Source organism: Parus major, chromosome 3 (genome assembly GCF_001522545.3).
Source record: "Parus major isolate Abel chromosome 3, Parus_major1.1, whole genome shotgun sequence".
In the NCBI taxonomy this organism is placed as follows: domain Eukaryota; kingdom Metazoa; phylum Chordata; class Aves; order Passeriformes; family Paridae; genus Parus; species Parus major.
Window position 1 is genome coordinate 24,932,765 of NC_031770.1, and position 15,944 is coordinate 24,948,708.

Sequence of the window (15,944 nt, forward strand, 5' to 3'; positions counted from 1 at the left end):
TTTTGTTCATGCTTCCTTGCCATAAAGTAGTCCTTGTATTGTTTCATGTGTGGAAACCTTTCTTAACCACAAAACACACATATGTAAGCGTCTTTGTTGAGATCACATTCTTTAAAAATCTAGGCAGTCACACATTTCACCAAAAGCATGATTGGCTTGCTGCAATTTACTAAGAAAGATCCACCATGAGACTGAAAGTCTTGGTGACTTACCAAAGCAATAAATGAGAAATGCCTTTTTTAAGAATAAAATTATCAAATGAGTTGGGAAATTATTGAAACAAATGAAAAAAGGCCTTTTAATTTCAGTTTTGGAGAGTATAACCTTGCAGAGTGGAACACTAGTCCTTAAAAATAACACGTTTACATGCATGAAAATATTTCTATAATGAATGAGGGAAGTGTTTGAATTTTTATTACTGATTGACTAGAATTGAAAGTAGGGTGCATTTTTTTCAGGATTAAAGCTAATGAACTCTAAACCCCCCATGAAATACGAAAATCTAACCTTTAGAAAACCTTGGTATACAAATTCTTACTAATTGTGAAACAGAGTCACCTACAGCTTCAACACAAAGCAGATGTTGAGCGTGACTTCTTAGTATGCAAGCAGTTGCCTGAGAAGTCCAGATGCTATAGTGAGTGAGAGAAAGCGCAGGGGGAAGGTTGCTTAGTTTAATTAAAGATCCTGGTTTTTTTTCTAAACAATGAGTATGATTCATGGAACTAACTCCCTCTTTAAAGAAGCTGTGGTAATGTAACAGAAAGCGATAGTATATGGAAGACTTTTTTTGTTTTTCCATTTACAAGGGACTTTAACTGTTTAATTATGAATAAAATGATAGCACCGTGCTAATAGTTCAGGGTGCTGATACTTTAAAAAATCCTTGGTTCCTGATGGATTTATGCTAATACTTATGTTTGCCTGCAGGTTCTATTCAGACATTCTTTTTGTATGGCTATTCTGATCTCAGTTGTTTCTAATGTAATAAAAAAAAATATGTAAAGAACTCTCTTTTACCACAGGTGCATCTCTGTCTTCTGTGACCTCAGAAAGTGACTATGCTATTCCTCCAGATGCATATTCAGTAGATACAGACTATTCAGAGCCAGAGCAGAAACTTCTTAAGACCTCATCCTCATCTAGTGATAATGGAAAAAATGTGAGTACTGAAGTTCTGTGAGGAAATGCACCTGAGGTACTGTGTGTATATTTATGTTCAAAGGCTGCTACCAAACCTTTTCATTTAGTCTTGCTGGCTCACAGACTGCCTTATGAGTACAAACAGCAAAATACACCAACAATGTTAGCCAAATAAGACTGTAATTAGTGAAGGAAAGGAGAAGATACTTCTAAGCTTTCCTATATAAAGAATGAAAAATAGGTCAACAACACCAGAATACAATTCAAAGTACTTGAGATTTCCTTTCTTGGAACCAGGTCTGGCATCAGATTGCATATGAAATACTCGAAACAGTTTAAAATTATTATTTGAATAGTCAGGTAACTAGAAGGGCATTCCAAGAAGGAGCTGAAGTCATCAGTGGAAATCTGTGTGCAGTAATAAGTTTCTATCCTTTCCTCATACAGGGAAAACATCAGAGAAATCCTAGGTAGAGTAATATGTGAAGACAGGCCAAAGAAACCAAAGCATTATGAGGTATTGGTCATCCTCCAGGAGCTTTTTAATGGCTTGTGTTAGTAATTGGTGTCTTAACATACAAGTGGATTGACTACCTGCTGATGAAGATTATTTTAAGCTTTCTTCACAGAGCAAAACTGTGAACTCTGTTCTGCAATGTACATACTAGAGGTTTGTCTGTGAGGAGCTCAGAATTTGTCTTTATATATGGTTTTCAGGTTAGGACCTGGACTTGGGAAAAAAGAATAAATTTATCTTTGATTCATCTTGTTCCTTGTTTAGTATAAACAACTAGAAAGTAAAACCAGAAACCATCATATTCTTCATTTTTTTGAATAGTTTGGGGCATTTACTCTCCTTCATGTGCTATAACAGTAAGTAGGGATATTCATTAGTTATCCCATGTGCATGTCATTTGTCTTAATTGATGCTTGTAAAAACATTGTCCTTGGATTAAAAGTCTCATCAAATACCGTAATTATTATTTAGCATGCTTTTAAGTCAGTAACATATATCTGTGTGTCTACTTAGGCATATTTCTGAGGGGCAGAGGTATATATGTGTACCTAACCACTTTTTATCTAACTTCTAAACAACCAGGAGCCTTTGGAAAAATCTGGATATCTGTTAAAAATGGGTGGTAAAGTAAAGACCTGGAAACGACGGTGGTTTGTCCTTAAAGGAGGTGAATTGCTATATTACAAATCTCCAGTAAGTACATGTAACTTGCCTGTTGTTTTGTATTAGATTGTTTACTGATAATCTAAGGCTGCTAGAAGGAAAAAATTGCACTTCTGGTTTCTGAGCTGTTAGAGAGTGATTCTTTACCATTAAAATCTCACTTCCTCAAGAGGTATACAAGGTACACAATGTCTAACTAGAAAGTATTTATCAAGATTAATGTTTAAATTAGTCCTATATTAATTTATTGCTATTGGTAGATTTAAAATACTCTTTCTCCATTCTTTCCATACAGAGTGATGTTATTCGAAAGCCTCAAGGTCAAATTGAGCTAAATGCATCCAGCCACATTGAAAGGGGTGATGGAAAACAAACAATTCAGGTGCCTGCTTTTCTCCTCTCTTGCTGTTTCAGCATTCCTTCCATCCTCAAAGCCAACCTCTTGTTCCAGTCCCTGTGGCACTGGAAGTCCAAGTGTAGACTTGAAATTAAATAATCAGTGCCTTTTATTTGAAACCAAAGAATTGTTTCAGCGACAGAAAATATAAAAAAACCTAACTTGCCACAAAGTTTAGAGCATCACATATGGGATAGAAATAAAGAGAGCAGTTGTGGGGTCAGCCATTGGGGTAGAGATAATTCATTTGTCTGAAAGGAGAATTGAGTTTTCTCAACTTGCCATCCTGGAAATTTCCAGATAAAGATTTATAAAGTCTCTCTGTCTGGTCATGGAATGATTGATTACTAAAAAGTACTTTGGGGAAGATAAACTTCCTGAAGTTGTGAAGCTACATTGGGTGGTGTATGTTACAAATCCTACACTGTGGGGTCAAATATGTTGAGTTCTTGAAGCTCAAGACTCTTTGTTACTACTCAGCTAACCACAGAGAAACGAACATACTACCTGACTGCAGATTCCCCCAACATCTTAGAGGAATGGATCAAAGTACTGCAGAATGTTCTTAAAATACAGGCTGCCAGCCCACTCTTCGTACAGTCTGAAATCAAGCCAACCATGAAAGGACTACTAACAAAGGTAAGAAAACACTTCTTCCCCCAGTCTGCTTTATTCCAACACTGTTTATGCCAACACTGGCCTTACTGTGCTTTAGATGAGGATCTCATCTAATGCTGTAATTCTTATGCCATTAATAGAGTTATGCAGTTTTAATTTTATTTCTAGTAATGTGGACAGGAATTTGAACTAAGACATGCATTCCCAATATCACCAAAGTTCAGAGATGGTGAAAATAGTCAGTATTTCTCTGTCTGTGATTATTACTGATGTTCTGTAATTACAGGTGAAACACGGATATTCCAAAAGGGTTTGGTGTACCCTAGTTGGAAAAATTCTGTATTATTTCCGAAATCAAGAAGACAAGGTAGGTCCCTTTCTTGTTTCTTCAGAAAATGTATACTTTAAACAGTAACCTACAGCTTTATTAAGGTACAGTTTGCCTTGGTATTACACAGATTGTAAACTTGGAAGATTGTAATAGCCAGTGATCCAGATCACAGCCATAGGTCTCCTTCTACGGGATGTGATACATACTATGGATGTTATCCATACCTGAAGGTGGACACTGGTTTGCCTGGAGTTCAGGTGTCCCTTTCTGACAGGCATCAGAAAAGACCCAGCCATCATGTAGTTCTGGAAGCAAACCCTTTCTTATGTCTCTTGCAGTGGGCAGTGACTGCAAGTTTCAAGAATTTAAATGTTCTTTCTGTCCCTCAGTTGACTTCCAAATCCTGGTCTTTGGTATGTCACGGTACACCCATAGTGCTGCAAGAGCTAGGACACTTCCTAGACATGACTTTGGCCTGTCCCTTTGCTCCCAAGGCATTGTGTTTTGTATCAAGAAACATCTTTTTAATGAAGGCAGGTCAGAAACAGGATTTTGTACAGTCCACTGAGCTGTTATTTAAAAAATCTGTAGAAATTCTTATATTTGTACTTCTCTTTTAAGAAGACAATCACACTGGAGCCAGTAATTCGTAGCTTTTGTAGAGAGACAGTTATTACCTTTGTCATCCTTTCCTTTTATAACCATTTTAAACCTCAACAAAACCCCATTTCTACAGCTATATGAATAAGATAGCAGTAACCATCCATCAAAACATTTTATGTTAATTTCTCTTTAAAACAATGTAAAACAGGGCTTGGGAATCAATTTGTTAGAGTATTAAGCTCATCCTACAGAGACATTAAAATTAAATTAAAATTTCTCCTAGGGAAAAATCTCTATGTTTAACATATCTTAATTTATACCTTTTTTACCACTGAAGACTTTGGCATTTTAGCATGCTCTTTATTTAAGAATTTTGCTGGATTCTTGTGAATATTTCCCTCACATCTGGAAGAAGTTTAGCTGCCCTTTTAAAGTAAAATTGAAACTAATTTGCTAACTTGGAACAGAATGAGAATTCAGCTTTTGTAAGCAGAATATGTATGAAAAGTTTTCCAAAGCTACTTTATTTCTAATGTTCAGCAATATGCTAATTAAAATCATGTTTTCTGTAGCTGTGTCTGTGCAGAAATAAATTACACGATCTGAAGTGGCTGATACAATAATGGAGACCATTCGATTGACCTTTCAGAATGGAATTCAAACTAAAAAGTCAGCCAATTGTGTTTTAGTTAAACTTGGTGAATAAATCAATCTTGACTACTTATATGTGAAATGACATCTTTTGATTCTCAGAATCTTATTCAAAAAGTTGAATGCTTCAGAAGCACTACAGAAAATACAAATCACCACATCATTTTTTAATCCTTACCAGTGGTGCTGTGGGAGAGAGTTTTGTGTAGAGTATTCAGTCAGCCTCTCTCAGTCCTGTCACCCAGTTGTGAAGAGGTTTCATGTTGTATTTATGTTTGTTGAGGCCTCCTGTTGATAAGAGCTATGAAATAATTACTTCTGTGAAAATTTCCTCTTGAATGGCTTTTTTAGATAAAATATTTCCTGATAAATGGAATAACCACATGAGCATCTCAACACTGAAGCTCTTTGATCTCTCAGACTGGAGAAAGAAACTAACTAGAAGGTCTATCACACAAAAAAATTACCTTTTAAATTTAGAGTATGAACAAATCACATGCATCAACAATACATTCCTCTCCTCTAAAACAACAAGATCCTAATTCAGGTTCTAGGCTTGACACAGGAAGTTTCTGCTGGGAACCAGGTTTGGGAACTCTGAAGAATGACTTCTCTCACCCTAACATACATTTATTGCATTAGCTCTATAGAGGCAGACCTGAAAAAGAATTTTTGAAAACTTCATTTTCAGACTTTGGCACATAGCGTTCTCTATCATTTTGCTCTCTACAACATCTGGCTTATCTGACCTTCCTTGGCAGGACTGAAAATGAGTAAATTCAAATATGTATGGATGGTAGTTCATGTTTTAATTTCTATTTGCAGAATAAGAAAAAGTGTATAATAATAAATAAAATAATATATAATACAAAATCGTGGGCACTGAAACAAACATTACCTCTCTCACCAATTTTTATATGTACTTTTAGTTTCCTCTTGGTCAAATCAAGATTTTTGAGGCAAAGGTTGACGAAGTTGATAGATCCTGTGATTCTGATGAAGATTATGAAGCCAGTGGTCGCAGTTTATTATCAACCCATTACACTGTTGTTATCCACCCCAAAGACCAAGGACCCACTTACCTTCTTATAGGATCCAAACACGAGAAGGTAATAAATGGATATTTTTATTGAGTTTCAGTAGCACACCTATGAGTATAGTGCTGTGATATGAATATTTCTTAATAAGAAATATTCATATCACACTGGGTGTGTCACCTGGCTTGTATTTTGATATAATAAGGAGAAGGTTCTGCTTTATTAACATGAATCAGAGTTTGTCTGCAAATCAATGCTAGTGTAGATAATCCTTGTTAAAACAGACAAAAATATGCAGGCTTGCCTACATAAGTAGATGGTGCAGAATATGGTATATGCTGGAATGAGAATTTTGTTTACAAATAGTAACTTGTAGACAGAGATGTATCTTAGAGATTACAGGGTACTGGTATCCATTTTCACTGACAAGACTAATATAGCACAGACTTGCCCTACTGTAGTAAAGGAGCAATGAGAGAGGTGGGGTTAAAGCCATTTTTATTATTGTTGCCTCATTGTTCTAAAGTAATCTTGTAGACCTCGTTTTGCTTTCTGGCCTTATCCCCAGGTTAGCAGGATTTGGCAGTGAAAAAAATTACTTATGTAAGCTTTTGGAAGAGGAAAGGAAGAATGCTCTGATAATTAGACATGATTTCTGAGGGTATAAACTTTTGAAGAGAGCCTGCCCAATCTTCCTTGCTTAATATTTGTAACATAAAGACTATGAATATGTGTTTATTCAACCAAAGACAGACTCCTTTGGGCTTCAAAAGGAGTGCATGGATTTCAAGTTGAGCGCAAAGTCCTGATGAAGCAGCTCCCTTCAACATGGAAAGAGTGAGCTGCTATTTTTTTCTGTTTTAGGACACATGGCTTTATCATCTGACAGTTGCAGCTGGAAGTACCAGTGTAAATGTTGGATCTGAGTTTGAACAACTTCTTTGCAAATTATTAAATGTGGAAGGTGATGCCAGTGAGTTTGTTTTCATTTAAACATACTGATCTTCCAATGCTTATTTAGTAAATGTACTTATGAACTGAACTAATTGCAAAATGTGTATATTTTATCTGTTTAGCTTCTCAAATTTGGAGACATCCTACCTTTTGCCACAGCAAAGAAGGAATTACCTCCCCTCTTACAACATTGCCATCAGAAGCCTTGCAAACTGAAGCGATTAAATTATTTAAGGTAAAACCATAGCAGAAGCCTTTTTTATTAACTGACTATTTTAACTCTTAGCTAAAGAATGGCTGATAGTTGGCTTACTAGAGATTTTTAACAGATATGAAAAAGAGAACAGAAGTTCATTTTCATCTTTAGTAGAGGTAAGTAATGGATGGCAGCAAAATGTGCCCATATTACCTCACCTAAGACTATAACTTCCAAATAAAAATGACCTTTAGTTGTGAGGGAGCAGTTTAGGCTTTCACTTTTGGTATTCCTACTTATTTGATAAGTTATTGATAAAGTACAAGTTAGCAGAAAAATCCATGGCCATCAGGAGTGATAATAATTTTACCTTGAAGTTCATAGCTCCAAAGAATCTAACAGCATGGACAAATCTCTGCATTCAAAAAACTGTATCTGAAAAATTATTTTTTCAATTAGATTCAGGAAAAAAATTGTAGGCAAAAGTTTTGTTTTAGATAGATTTAAATCATCTTGGAGATACTTTAAAAATCAGAAAAAAAAGAAAGTAAATGTTAAGTTTGGCAAATCATGGATTATTTGAAACTGAGATAGCAGGGATTGTACTGCTCTTTTTAATAAAAAGAAAATATTTTCATATGAAGTAGCTATTCTTAAAAGACCAAATATTCAGTAATATAAATAAAGAAAATATTCCAGAGCAAAATTATTAAAAGTATTTTACAAGAGTTCTTTGAGTCCACTTTTAAAGATTCTCATAGATCTTTAAAAATACACACACATATATATATATACACACACACACATCCCAGTGTAGTAGAAATGCTTTATGATTAGGAGACATGTACTGGTCCATAACCACTGAGCCACAGCTAGGCTCTTGAGAAATTGTCTGCCTTACAGCTTTCCCAGTTGAAGGCCAGGTAGGTAGTTGATGCCTATGAGAGAGAGTATGCTGTAATGCCATCAACCTACTTCCAGGCTGTAAAGTCTATTTCAGAGACAAAATAATTTTTTTCTGTTCCTTTGTATATTGTGAAATAAATTACAAGTTGGAAGGCGTGGAGGTTGGATAAATGAACTTCCTCCACAAAACTTACACAAGTCTAAAGAAAAAATTCACTGAAGCATCAGCTATCTGGAGAATTTTGATGTTACGGTTCAAATCTAGAGAGGAATTCAAGACAAGCACTGTATATTTAGTCATGGCCACTTTTAGGCAAACTTTCCAGCTTGTTTCTCTGGAATGTGTGAAGCACTTCAAAGAAGTTCATCCATATTATTTTCTGCAATCCTGCAGCATGAAAATTTACATGGAAATGTACTTCTTTGATACAAACAAATTTACATCTACTTGGAATTCACTTTTCAGACCTAATTCAAATCACAGACACTTGCCTAGAAGTAAATAAATAAGAGATTACTTATATGACCTTTATTGAAACCTTGTATAAATCAGCTTAGAAGTCAGGTAGGGCATTTATTTAGAAATAGATCAAGTCATGTTTCAGTTAGCCTATTTATGATAAAAATAGACTAGAAATAGATTTGGCTTTTATCCAGTTCTTTTATTTTTGCTTACATCCCTTAAAAATTCAACTGTTGTATACAGTAAATGCAATGAGTGATACATGTGCTTTCTTCTAACACAGCATAACAAACGCTTAACATCTGGCTTTCCTGAGACAGTACTGAGTATAGGAAAGGTCACACTTAACCTACAGTAAAAATACCATGGAAAGCCAAGATGTAAATTAGTGGCTCTGAGATAGGGATTTTTTATCTGTGTATACGTTGCCGTGTTGCACTCACTACTTGCAGAAGCATTTTATATTGTCTGGCACTGAGAGCTGTAGACATTGAATTTCCAAGTCCTGTAGAGGGGTGAGCTGTGTTCAGCATGTCCTTAAACTTGCCTACCATCACAATTGTTCCAACTCATATTACAGTTCACTCCATTAAAAAAAAGCATGGGTTGTAAGAGGTATTTTGTCTCAAGTCTCTCTGTATAGATTTTCATCCATTCTGGCCCCTTTTCACCCAATTTTGAAGAACCAGCAGGGTTCTACCGGTAAACTTACTAATTGTGATTTCAGTTAAAGTACACTTTTGATACACAGAACATCTTAAAGATTTGTTGAAGCTCTCTTGCATGTAAACTCACTTGTTTATTATTTTATATCTAGACCTGCCAGTTGTTTATAAATGCTGCAGTTGACTCTCCTGCCATTGATTACCATGTATCTTTGGCCCAAAGTGCTTTGCAGATCTGCCTCACACATCCTGAACTTCAAAATGAGATCTGTTGCCAACTTATTAAACAGACCAGACGTCGACATCCACAAAACCAGGCAGGACCAATACAGGTAACCCAGTATTTATTTTAATGATATTGATTTTGGCAGCAATGAAGGAACTACACAGAGTGTTTCAGGTGGTAAAGAGGCTCTGCTTTTCTGCAGCATCTGCTGAGTTAAGATCTAATTCACTGCTGCCGTGTTTTCCTGAAACAGTGCTGATGCTATCCTCTAACAAAGTATGTGTATGTGGTGGTAGAGTATATCTCTGCCCATGCTGTTTGTAAAGGGTGGACATAAAATGGGATGTCTTCAAGTCAAGCGCTAAGTAAGAATGTATGAAACATAATACTTTTTACTGCTTCTTTCCTAAGAGAGGTGCTGCTTCAGGAAGCTTGGTGGTCTAAGTCACATGGCAAATGACTCAGTAGCATGAGTGTGACATAAAGCTGTGGTGCCATGTTGTGGAATCTCAGCTAAGGCTCAGGGCTTCTGGTAAATGTCCCCTCATGTGCCATGCTGTTCAGCATTCACCCTACAAGCTGCATTATTAATACATACTTGAAATTCTTCCCTTTGTCCACTGCCAGCTACTCACTTCTATCCAGATAGGAAATGAACTGGAATTGAAAGGAAAGCCAGTACTTCAAGCTTGCATAGAATTAACAGAACTGGAACATTACACTTGTGATAGAGCAATGCCTACAGAACTAGGAGATGGATCAGAACATGAGACAGGAAGTTACCATATCAAGGCTCCTGTAATAGACATGTTTTTCTCTTGCCACAGAAAGTAGAACATGACCAGGAGCCATACCTATGGCCTAGAAACAGCCTGTATCTGCGAGAAGGCTGATGTGTGGACAGGCAGTGGAACAGGTTGCCCAGAGAAGCCATGGATGCCCCATCCCTGGAAGTGTTCAAGGCCAGGCTGAACTGAGCTTGGAGCAACCTGGTCACGTGGAAGGTGTCCTGTCCATGCAGGGGGTTAGAGCTAGATAATCTTTAAGGTTCCTTCCATTCTGTGATTCAATGTGTGCGTTGCTAAAACATTCACAAAGCTTTTATAACAGGCATGGTAAATTAATGTCACACACTGAAGCTACCTATGGCTGATGGAAGTTAAACTTACTATAATCCTTTGGTACTCTCCTTACCACTGGTAAGGCCTTCCCTCTGATGTAGATAAATAAATTGTTGTTGTCCTAAACCCTGGAATGACTTTTAAGAGTTAATACATGCAGTAAAATGTTTTCAGCCTTACACCAAGTTTTTTAAGTCCTACATTCCTGCTTTAGTTTCCTCACTTGCTTCTACACCAGTGTATACCTTCAACAGAGCCAGTGCTATCCTCCATCAAAGTATTTGATGAAGGGGAATATCTGTGCAAGTGCTGTCAAATTTCTATTTAATACCAGGAAAGTCAGGTAAATCAAGATAGAGAAACACTGTTTTTTAAATCTCAATGTGAAGCATTGATTGTGTGAAGCATTGATTGTGAGAAAAGTAGTTGCAAGTTAGTAAGTGTATATCAGGGTACTTGAGTGCGCTCTGTATTAAGTGAAACCGATGGATACATACTGAGCAACAACAATATACCAAAATATTGAATAATTGATTTTTTCAATAGGTACTCTCAATTTGGTGGGAAAAAAAATGTCTTACATGTTGCTGCATAATGTGTAACAGGAGAGCTGAATTAAAATTGTACAGGCTTCTCCACATTTCATAGTGCTTAGCCTTGCAGCCTTAGTGTTTCTTTCCCTTTCTATTAACTGTTTTTTATACAAACCCAGCTGCTTTCCCATTTCCAGCCCCAAAAGAAACTTGGTGTAAACATGTAAATAGAGAGTATTGGGCCTTTCAGTGAGGTGATATGCTTATTTACACAACTTTTTCTCTGTGTTCTGTTTTTTTCATTCCTATTTCAGCAGTTTCAACTTGACACAGTAAGCTGCACTGCTGGCCAGCAGCCACAGCAGGACATTTTATGTTGTAAGATGTTTAAAACAGTGAATGTATTCCTTTTGTTCAGGGCTTGCAGCTCTTGGCCCTCTGCGTTGGACTCTTTCTGCCCCAGCACCCATTCCTTTGGCTTCTTAAACTTCACTTAAAGAAGAATGCAGATTCCAGGTGTGCCTGAATATTAATACCCAGCTAGTCAACTGGTCTTTCTGAAGTACCTTGTTTTCAATCTTTCTTGTAATATATCAGATCTTTTGATGTATATTTTAAAATGAATTTGAGTAGAATTGCTACAAAAATCCAGTACATGTTACTTCTGTGCAACACTTGGGAAAGTTATAAGTTTTTAAAAAAATGTATTTTGAAGAGCATACTCTGACTGTGTGTTGCAAAACGGTGAAAACCAAAATACTGCTGGTCTCAGTGGACTAATTCTCTAATTCCACATACAAAAAAATGTGTTGGAAATCTCAGAGAGTGAAATCTGAGTGCTCCTCCCATCAGGCTTCTCCAGAAATATTCACTCACAGTTCACTATCCTTTCAGTCAGTCCCCAGGAATTGCCTTATTTCTCTTTTTGCCACAGAACTGAATTTGGGAAATACGCTATATATTGCCAACGCTGTGTAGAACGTACCCAGCAGAATGGAGACCGAGAAGCCAGACCTTCCAGAATGGAAATCCTTTCCACTCTCCTGAGAAATCCTTACCATCACTCCCTGCCCTTCAGTATTCCAGTTCATTTCATGAATGGCATATATCAGGTAATGTTATGCAGGCCACAAAATCTGAGCTCTCCCGACCCCCTGCTGTCAGCATATACATGAAGCAGTACATCAAAAAGAGAACAGTAAGGTAAACATGGCTCAAGTTTCATCCTGTGCCAGTGCCAGCAATGGCAGACACAAAGTAGTCGTGATCTTATTTGATCAAGTAAAAGTAACGGTTTGGGGAAAAACCTTAAAGAAAAAAGTAAGACCTTGTAAGAGTGAGAACTGCCAAAACTGTTTCTTATTTAACCTGACCATGAGATGAATGAATTAGACTGAAGGAAAAGGGAAGGCATTAAATTCCACTTCCTTTCTTCAGACATTTTGGAAATTAAATATCTCAGTGAAGGCCTGGAAGCACAGCTGTAACTCCCATTATCAGTCGTGAAGGATAACCATATTTGTTACAGAACTAACATGGCTCTGTTCTTAACTCTTTGGGGACGTCATTAGTCAAAGCCTGGAGGAAACAGTCCATGGGCTTCCAAGCATGCTGCTTCATATCCTGGTTTGTGTTTCCAGCTGTGAGAGGTGGCTGAGAAGAGTTTTAACAATTCATAGGATTCCTAAATAGAAAGTGACTTTTTATATGAGATCAAGGCTATATCAAATAATTTTTTATTTTCAGGTTACAGAAGAACTCTGCGTATTTTCACCTCTAAGTTTCTTAATTGCTTACTGCTTGTCTTGTAAAACAGGAAAAAAACAATATCCTTTAAATAGTCCTAAAGGGTTTCAAAATTGAAGTGTGGAGAAGAAAAGGAGGAACTGCTCAATAGTTATTTACTGCCCAAAATGGTATAGTTCCAAGAGCTAAGAAAATTGTAATAAATTACTTCAATGGGATCAGCAAATAATAATTATAGTGGTATTAAAAATTCTTGTATTAATCTCTGAACATTCATCAGATTTTTAATTTAATGCCAGCCACTGAGAAGTTCAAACAAAAGTTCATGATCCATTTTCAAGACATTTTTTACCAAAACTTTTTCAACATATCAAATACAGGAAAACACCCTCAACACAGATTTAAGTGAATGTCAGCCACTGGTGTCTGTAAAGAAGCCATTTGCCATCTCTTGTTCAAATGCTTCAATACCAGTCACAGCAGACAGAAGTTCATATTTGGGGAAGTAAAATTAGAATGTTCTGTATATTACTGACCTGTGTAATAGTGACAAAGCAACATTCATGAAATATTTTGAATCCACCAGTGTAGATCTGCCACCTAATATCTCTCCAAAGCTGCACATGATGAAAAATGATTAATTAATCTCATTTGCTTCTCCACCATATTGGAAGGTGCAGGAAATTATCATCTTCATTTTTCAAGTGGTATCTGTCACAAAAAACTCAGATACCAGACTATTTGTCATATAAATTCTGTCATAGAATTCCAAGTGTAGCAAGTGTAAGGAAACCAGTTCCACTAAACTGACTTCCCATGAGGAAATCTTTTCTAGGCCCTTTATGGCAATTTTTAATTTCCAGTGACAATGATGGATGGAATAGGTCTTATAGTCCCACTGTTATTCTAGAGATATTATATTTCAAAATATTAGATTTAAGAGGGGAACAGGAATGAGTTTGATAGAAAATACATTTTGGCTGCTTTTTTAGGTTGTTGGGTTTGATGCTTCTACCACAGTAGAGGAATTTCTGAACACTCTGAACCAAGATACAGGGATGAGGAAACCAGCTCAGTCAGGATTTGCACTGTTTTCTGATGATCCCTCTGGCAAGGATATAGAGCACTGTCTTCAAGGAAACATCAAGGTAAACAAAAGCCTTTAAGAAGCTGTGCATATAAAAAACCAAAGTATCTTCATTTGACAGAGTTTGCTTCAGACAATGTAAAGGAAAACATTTTTCAGGCTGAAAACTGTCTTTTTTTCTTAATGTGAAAAGAAAGATTTTTTTATTTAAAAAATCACTTTTTCAGTTGCTGAAATTCATTCAGTGAAATATAGTTAAAAACTTTCTCCAAGAGACCCATATTATTCAAAGAAGTAACAGCTGTGTTAAAAAACAAAAAGTAAGCTGTTACAGTTCTTTAAAACTAAAGAGCAATTAGAGTCAAACATAGACTTAGAGATTTCAGTCAACATTTCTGATACAGCTCCAGAAGATGACCATGGGAGGTCCAAGAAGTCATTGATACTGGGGTGGAGATCCTGGGAAATTAAAACAAGAAATGGTTCCGTCTTTAATACAGAATAGTTTTAGACCTCAGTTTAAGAAATTTACAATTTTTGGCTTGCCATTGTCCTGAATTCTAAATTTTAGCTATTAATTAAATTCTTAGCAGTAAAGAGTGACAATACGCAATATAATCTGTTCTTTAGTAAAATATTCGATACTTTCCAAGTCTTTTAACAACTATTGAATCATTAATTTTTTGTACTTCTACCAAGTAGCTTTCTGCACCCTTTGGCCAATGTTCACAGCTGCACTTTTGAGTCACAAGGTGTGGTACAACCTGGATAAACAAGCGGTGTCACCATGATTAGAAAAACGACCATATGGAATGCAAAACTTATAAAAGATGTACTTATATTCTAGGTAATTGTAACTTTAGAAACTACTCATATTACTGCTTCCAGGAAGGAACTTTTATGAAGGAATGGTGAAATGAAGCCCAGCTGGGCTCCTAAGATCTCTGTTCCACATCCTCCCCATCTTCCCACCTACCCAGCTTTTCTTTCTGAATCACTTTTGGTGCATTTTATAGCAAACTTCATGCCAATTTTATAGCAGTTACTAGAGAGGACCTGAAAAACTTAGGCATGCAGCAGAAGGAGAAGGCAGAGAGCAAAGGCATTTGATTAATTATGTAACAACTCACTCTGTATTATTATTTGTTCATTGGCAGCTGCTAAATCAAGTACCTAGCCTTTCCATGTTATGGCTTGTTTCCAAAGGTACTGCATGTGTTGCAGGATAAACAAAAACCAAAAATGTTAATTATTAAACACTTTGACTAAGAAATGCAAGTAAAGTTCAGTGAGTTTAAAAATTCAAGCTTTGTATGTTTCTAATAGGCTATAGGTAGAGGACATTAAAATAAGCTGACAGTTTCTATTCAGAGGTGTTTTGAAACAGGAAGACATGCCAAATCAGTTCTATATTGCTTTCCTTCTAGATCTGTGACATTATTTCAAAATGGGAGCAAGCCTCCAAAGAACAACACCCTGGGAAATGTGAAGGCACGAGGACTGTCCGCCTTACTTACAAAAACAGGTTTGTTTAGCAAGTCTAATATCTCTGTTTTGTACCAAGATTTGGTTTTCAGTTTCTGCAGTTTCTTCATCTGAGAAACACTGGCTGACTTGAAGCTTGCAACAAAAATAATAAATGGGTGCAACTGAAGAATTTTTTCTAAACATAGTTACCTTTTTTTAGTTCTTAAGAGGTGAGCAGGGCTGTAAAAAAAAACCCACTGAAGTCAAAAGACTGACATTAAATATTTACCCACTGGTTCAAGTACAAGTCTTGCTCTGCTAATGTGTTCTGATGCTGAAATAAACTTGTCACATTCAGAGATACTGCTAATCCTCAGGGCTAATGCATTTCTATATCTTCTTTACTTAATAACTTTCTGTCTTTTCTGTAGGCTTTATTTTTCAGTTCAAGTTCATGGGGAGACAGACAGAGAGAAGCTGCTGCTAGTGTATCAAACAAATGATCAAATAGTCAATGGACTTTTCCCTGTAAACAAAGAATTAGCAATGGAATTGACAGCCCTTTTAGCTCAGGTAATCTTTATGCATGAATAACTCACACAGCAGGTTTTCAGGAGAAA

The 15,944-nt window shown here is 36.4% G+C and overlaps 1 protein-coding gene across 7 annotated transcripts in view; it reads left to right on the top strand.

Annotated features, from left to right (window-relative positions):
- Positions 1-15,944, top strand: part of PLEKHH2 (pleckstrin homology, MyTH4 and FERM domain containing H2) — a 49,215-nt gene that overhangs the window by 25,301 nt on the left and 7,970 nt on the right. For 4 of the 7 annotated variants that reach the window (XM_015622979.3, XM_015622976.3, XM_015622978.3 and 1 more), the window contains 14 exons: positions 1,026-1,162; positions 2,243-2,353; positions 2,619-2,705; positions 3,201-3,359; positions 3,625-3,705; positions 5,853-6,032; positions 6,825-6,933; positions 7,037-7,149; positions 9,297-9,476; positions 11,443-11,540; positions 11,959-12,136; positions 13,763-13,918; positions 15,285-15,382; positions 15,756-15,897. In XM_015622979.3, coding sequence (XP_015478465.1) covers positions 1,026-1,162; positions 2,243-2,353; positions 2,619-2,705; positions 3,201-3,359; positions 3,625-3,705; positions 5,853-6,032; positions 6,825-6,933; positions 7,037-7,149; positions 9,297-9,476; positions 11,443-11,540; positions 11,959-12,136; positions 13,763-13,918; positions 15,285-15,382; positions 15,756-15,897 — 1,829 coding nt within the window. Of the gene's footprint in view, positions 1-1,025; positions 1,163-2,242; positions 2,354-2,618; positions 2,706-3,200; positions 3,360-3,624; positions 3,706-5,852; positions 6,033-6,824; positions 6,934-7,036; positions 7,150-9,296; positions 9,477-11,442; positions 11,541-11,958; positions 12,137-13,762; positions 13,919-14,559; positions 14,705-15,284; positions 15,383-15,755; positions 15,898-15,944 lie in introns of those variants that run through there. The other 3 variants (XR_004496793.1, XM_015622977.3, XM_033513327.1) reach the window with 3 other exon arrangements.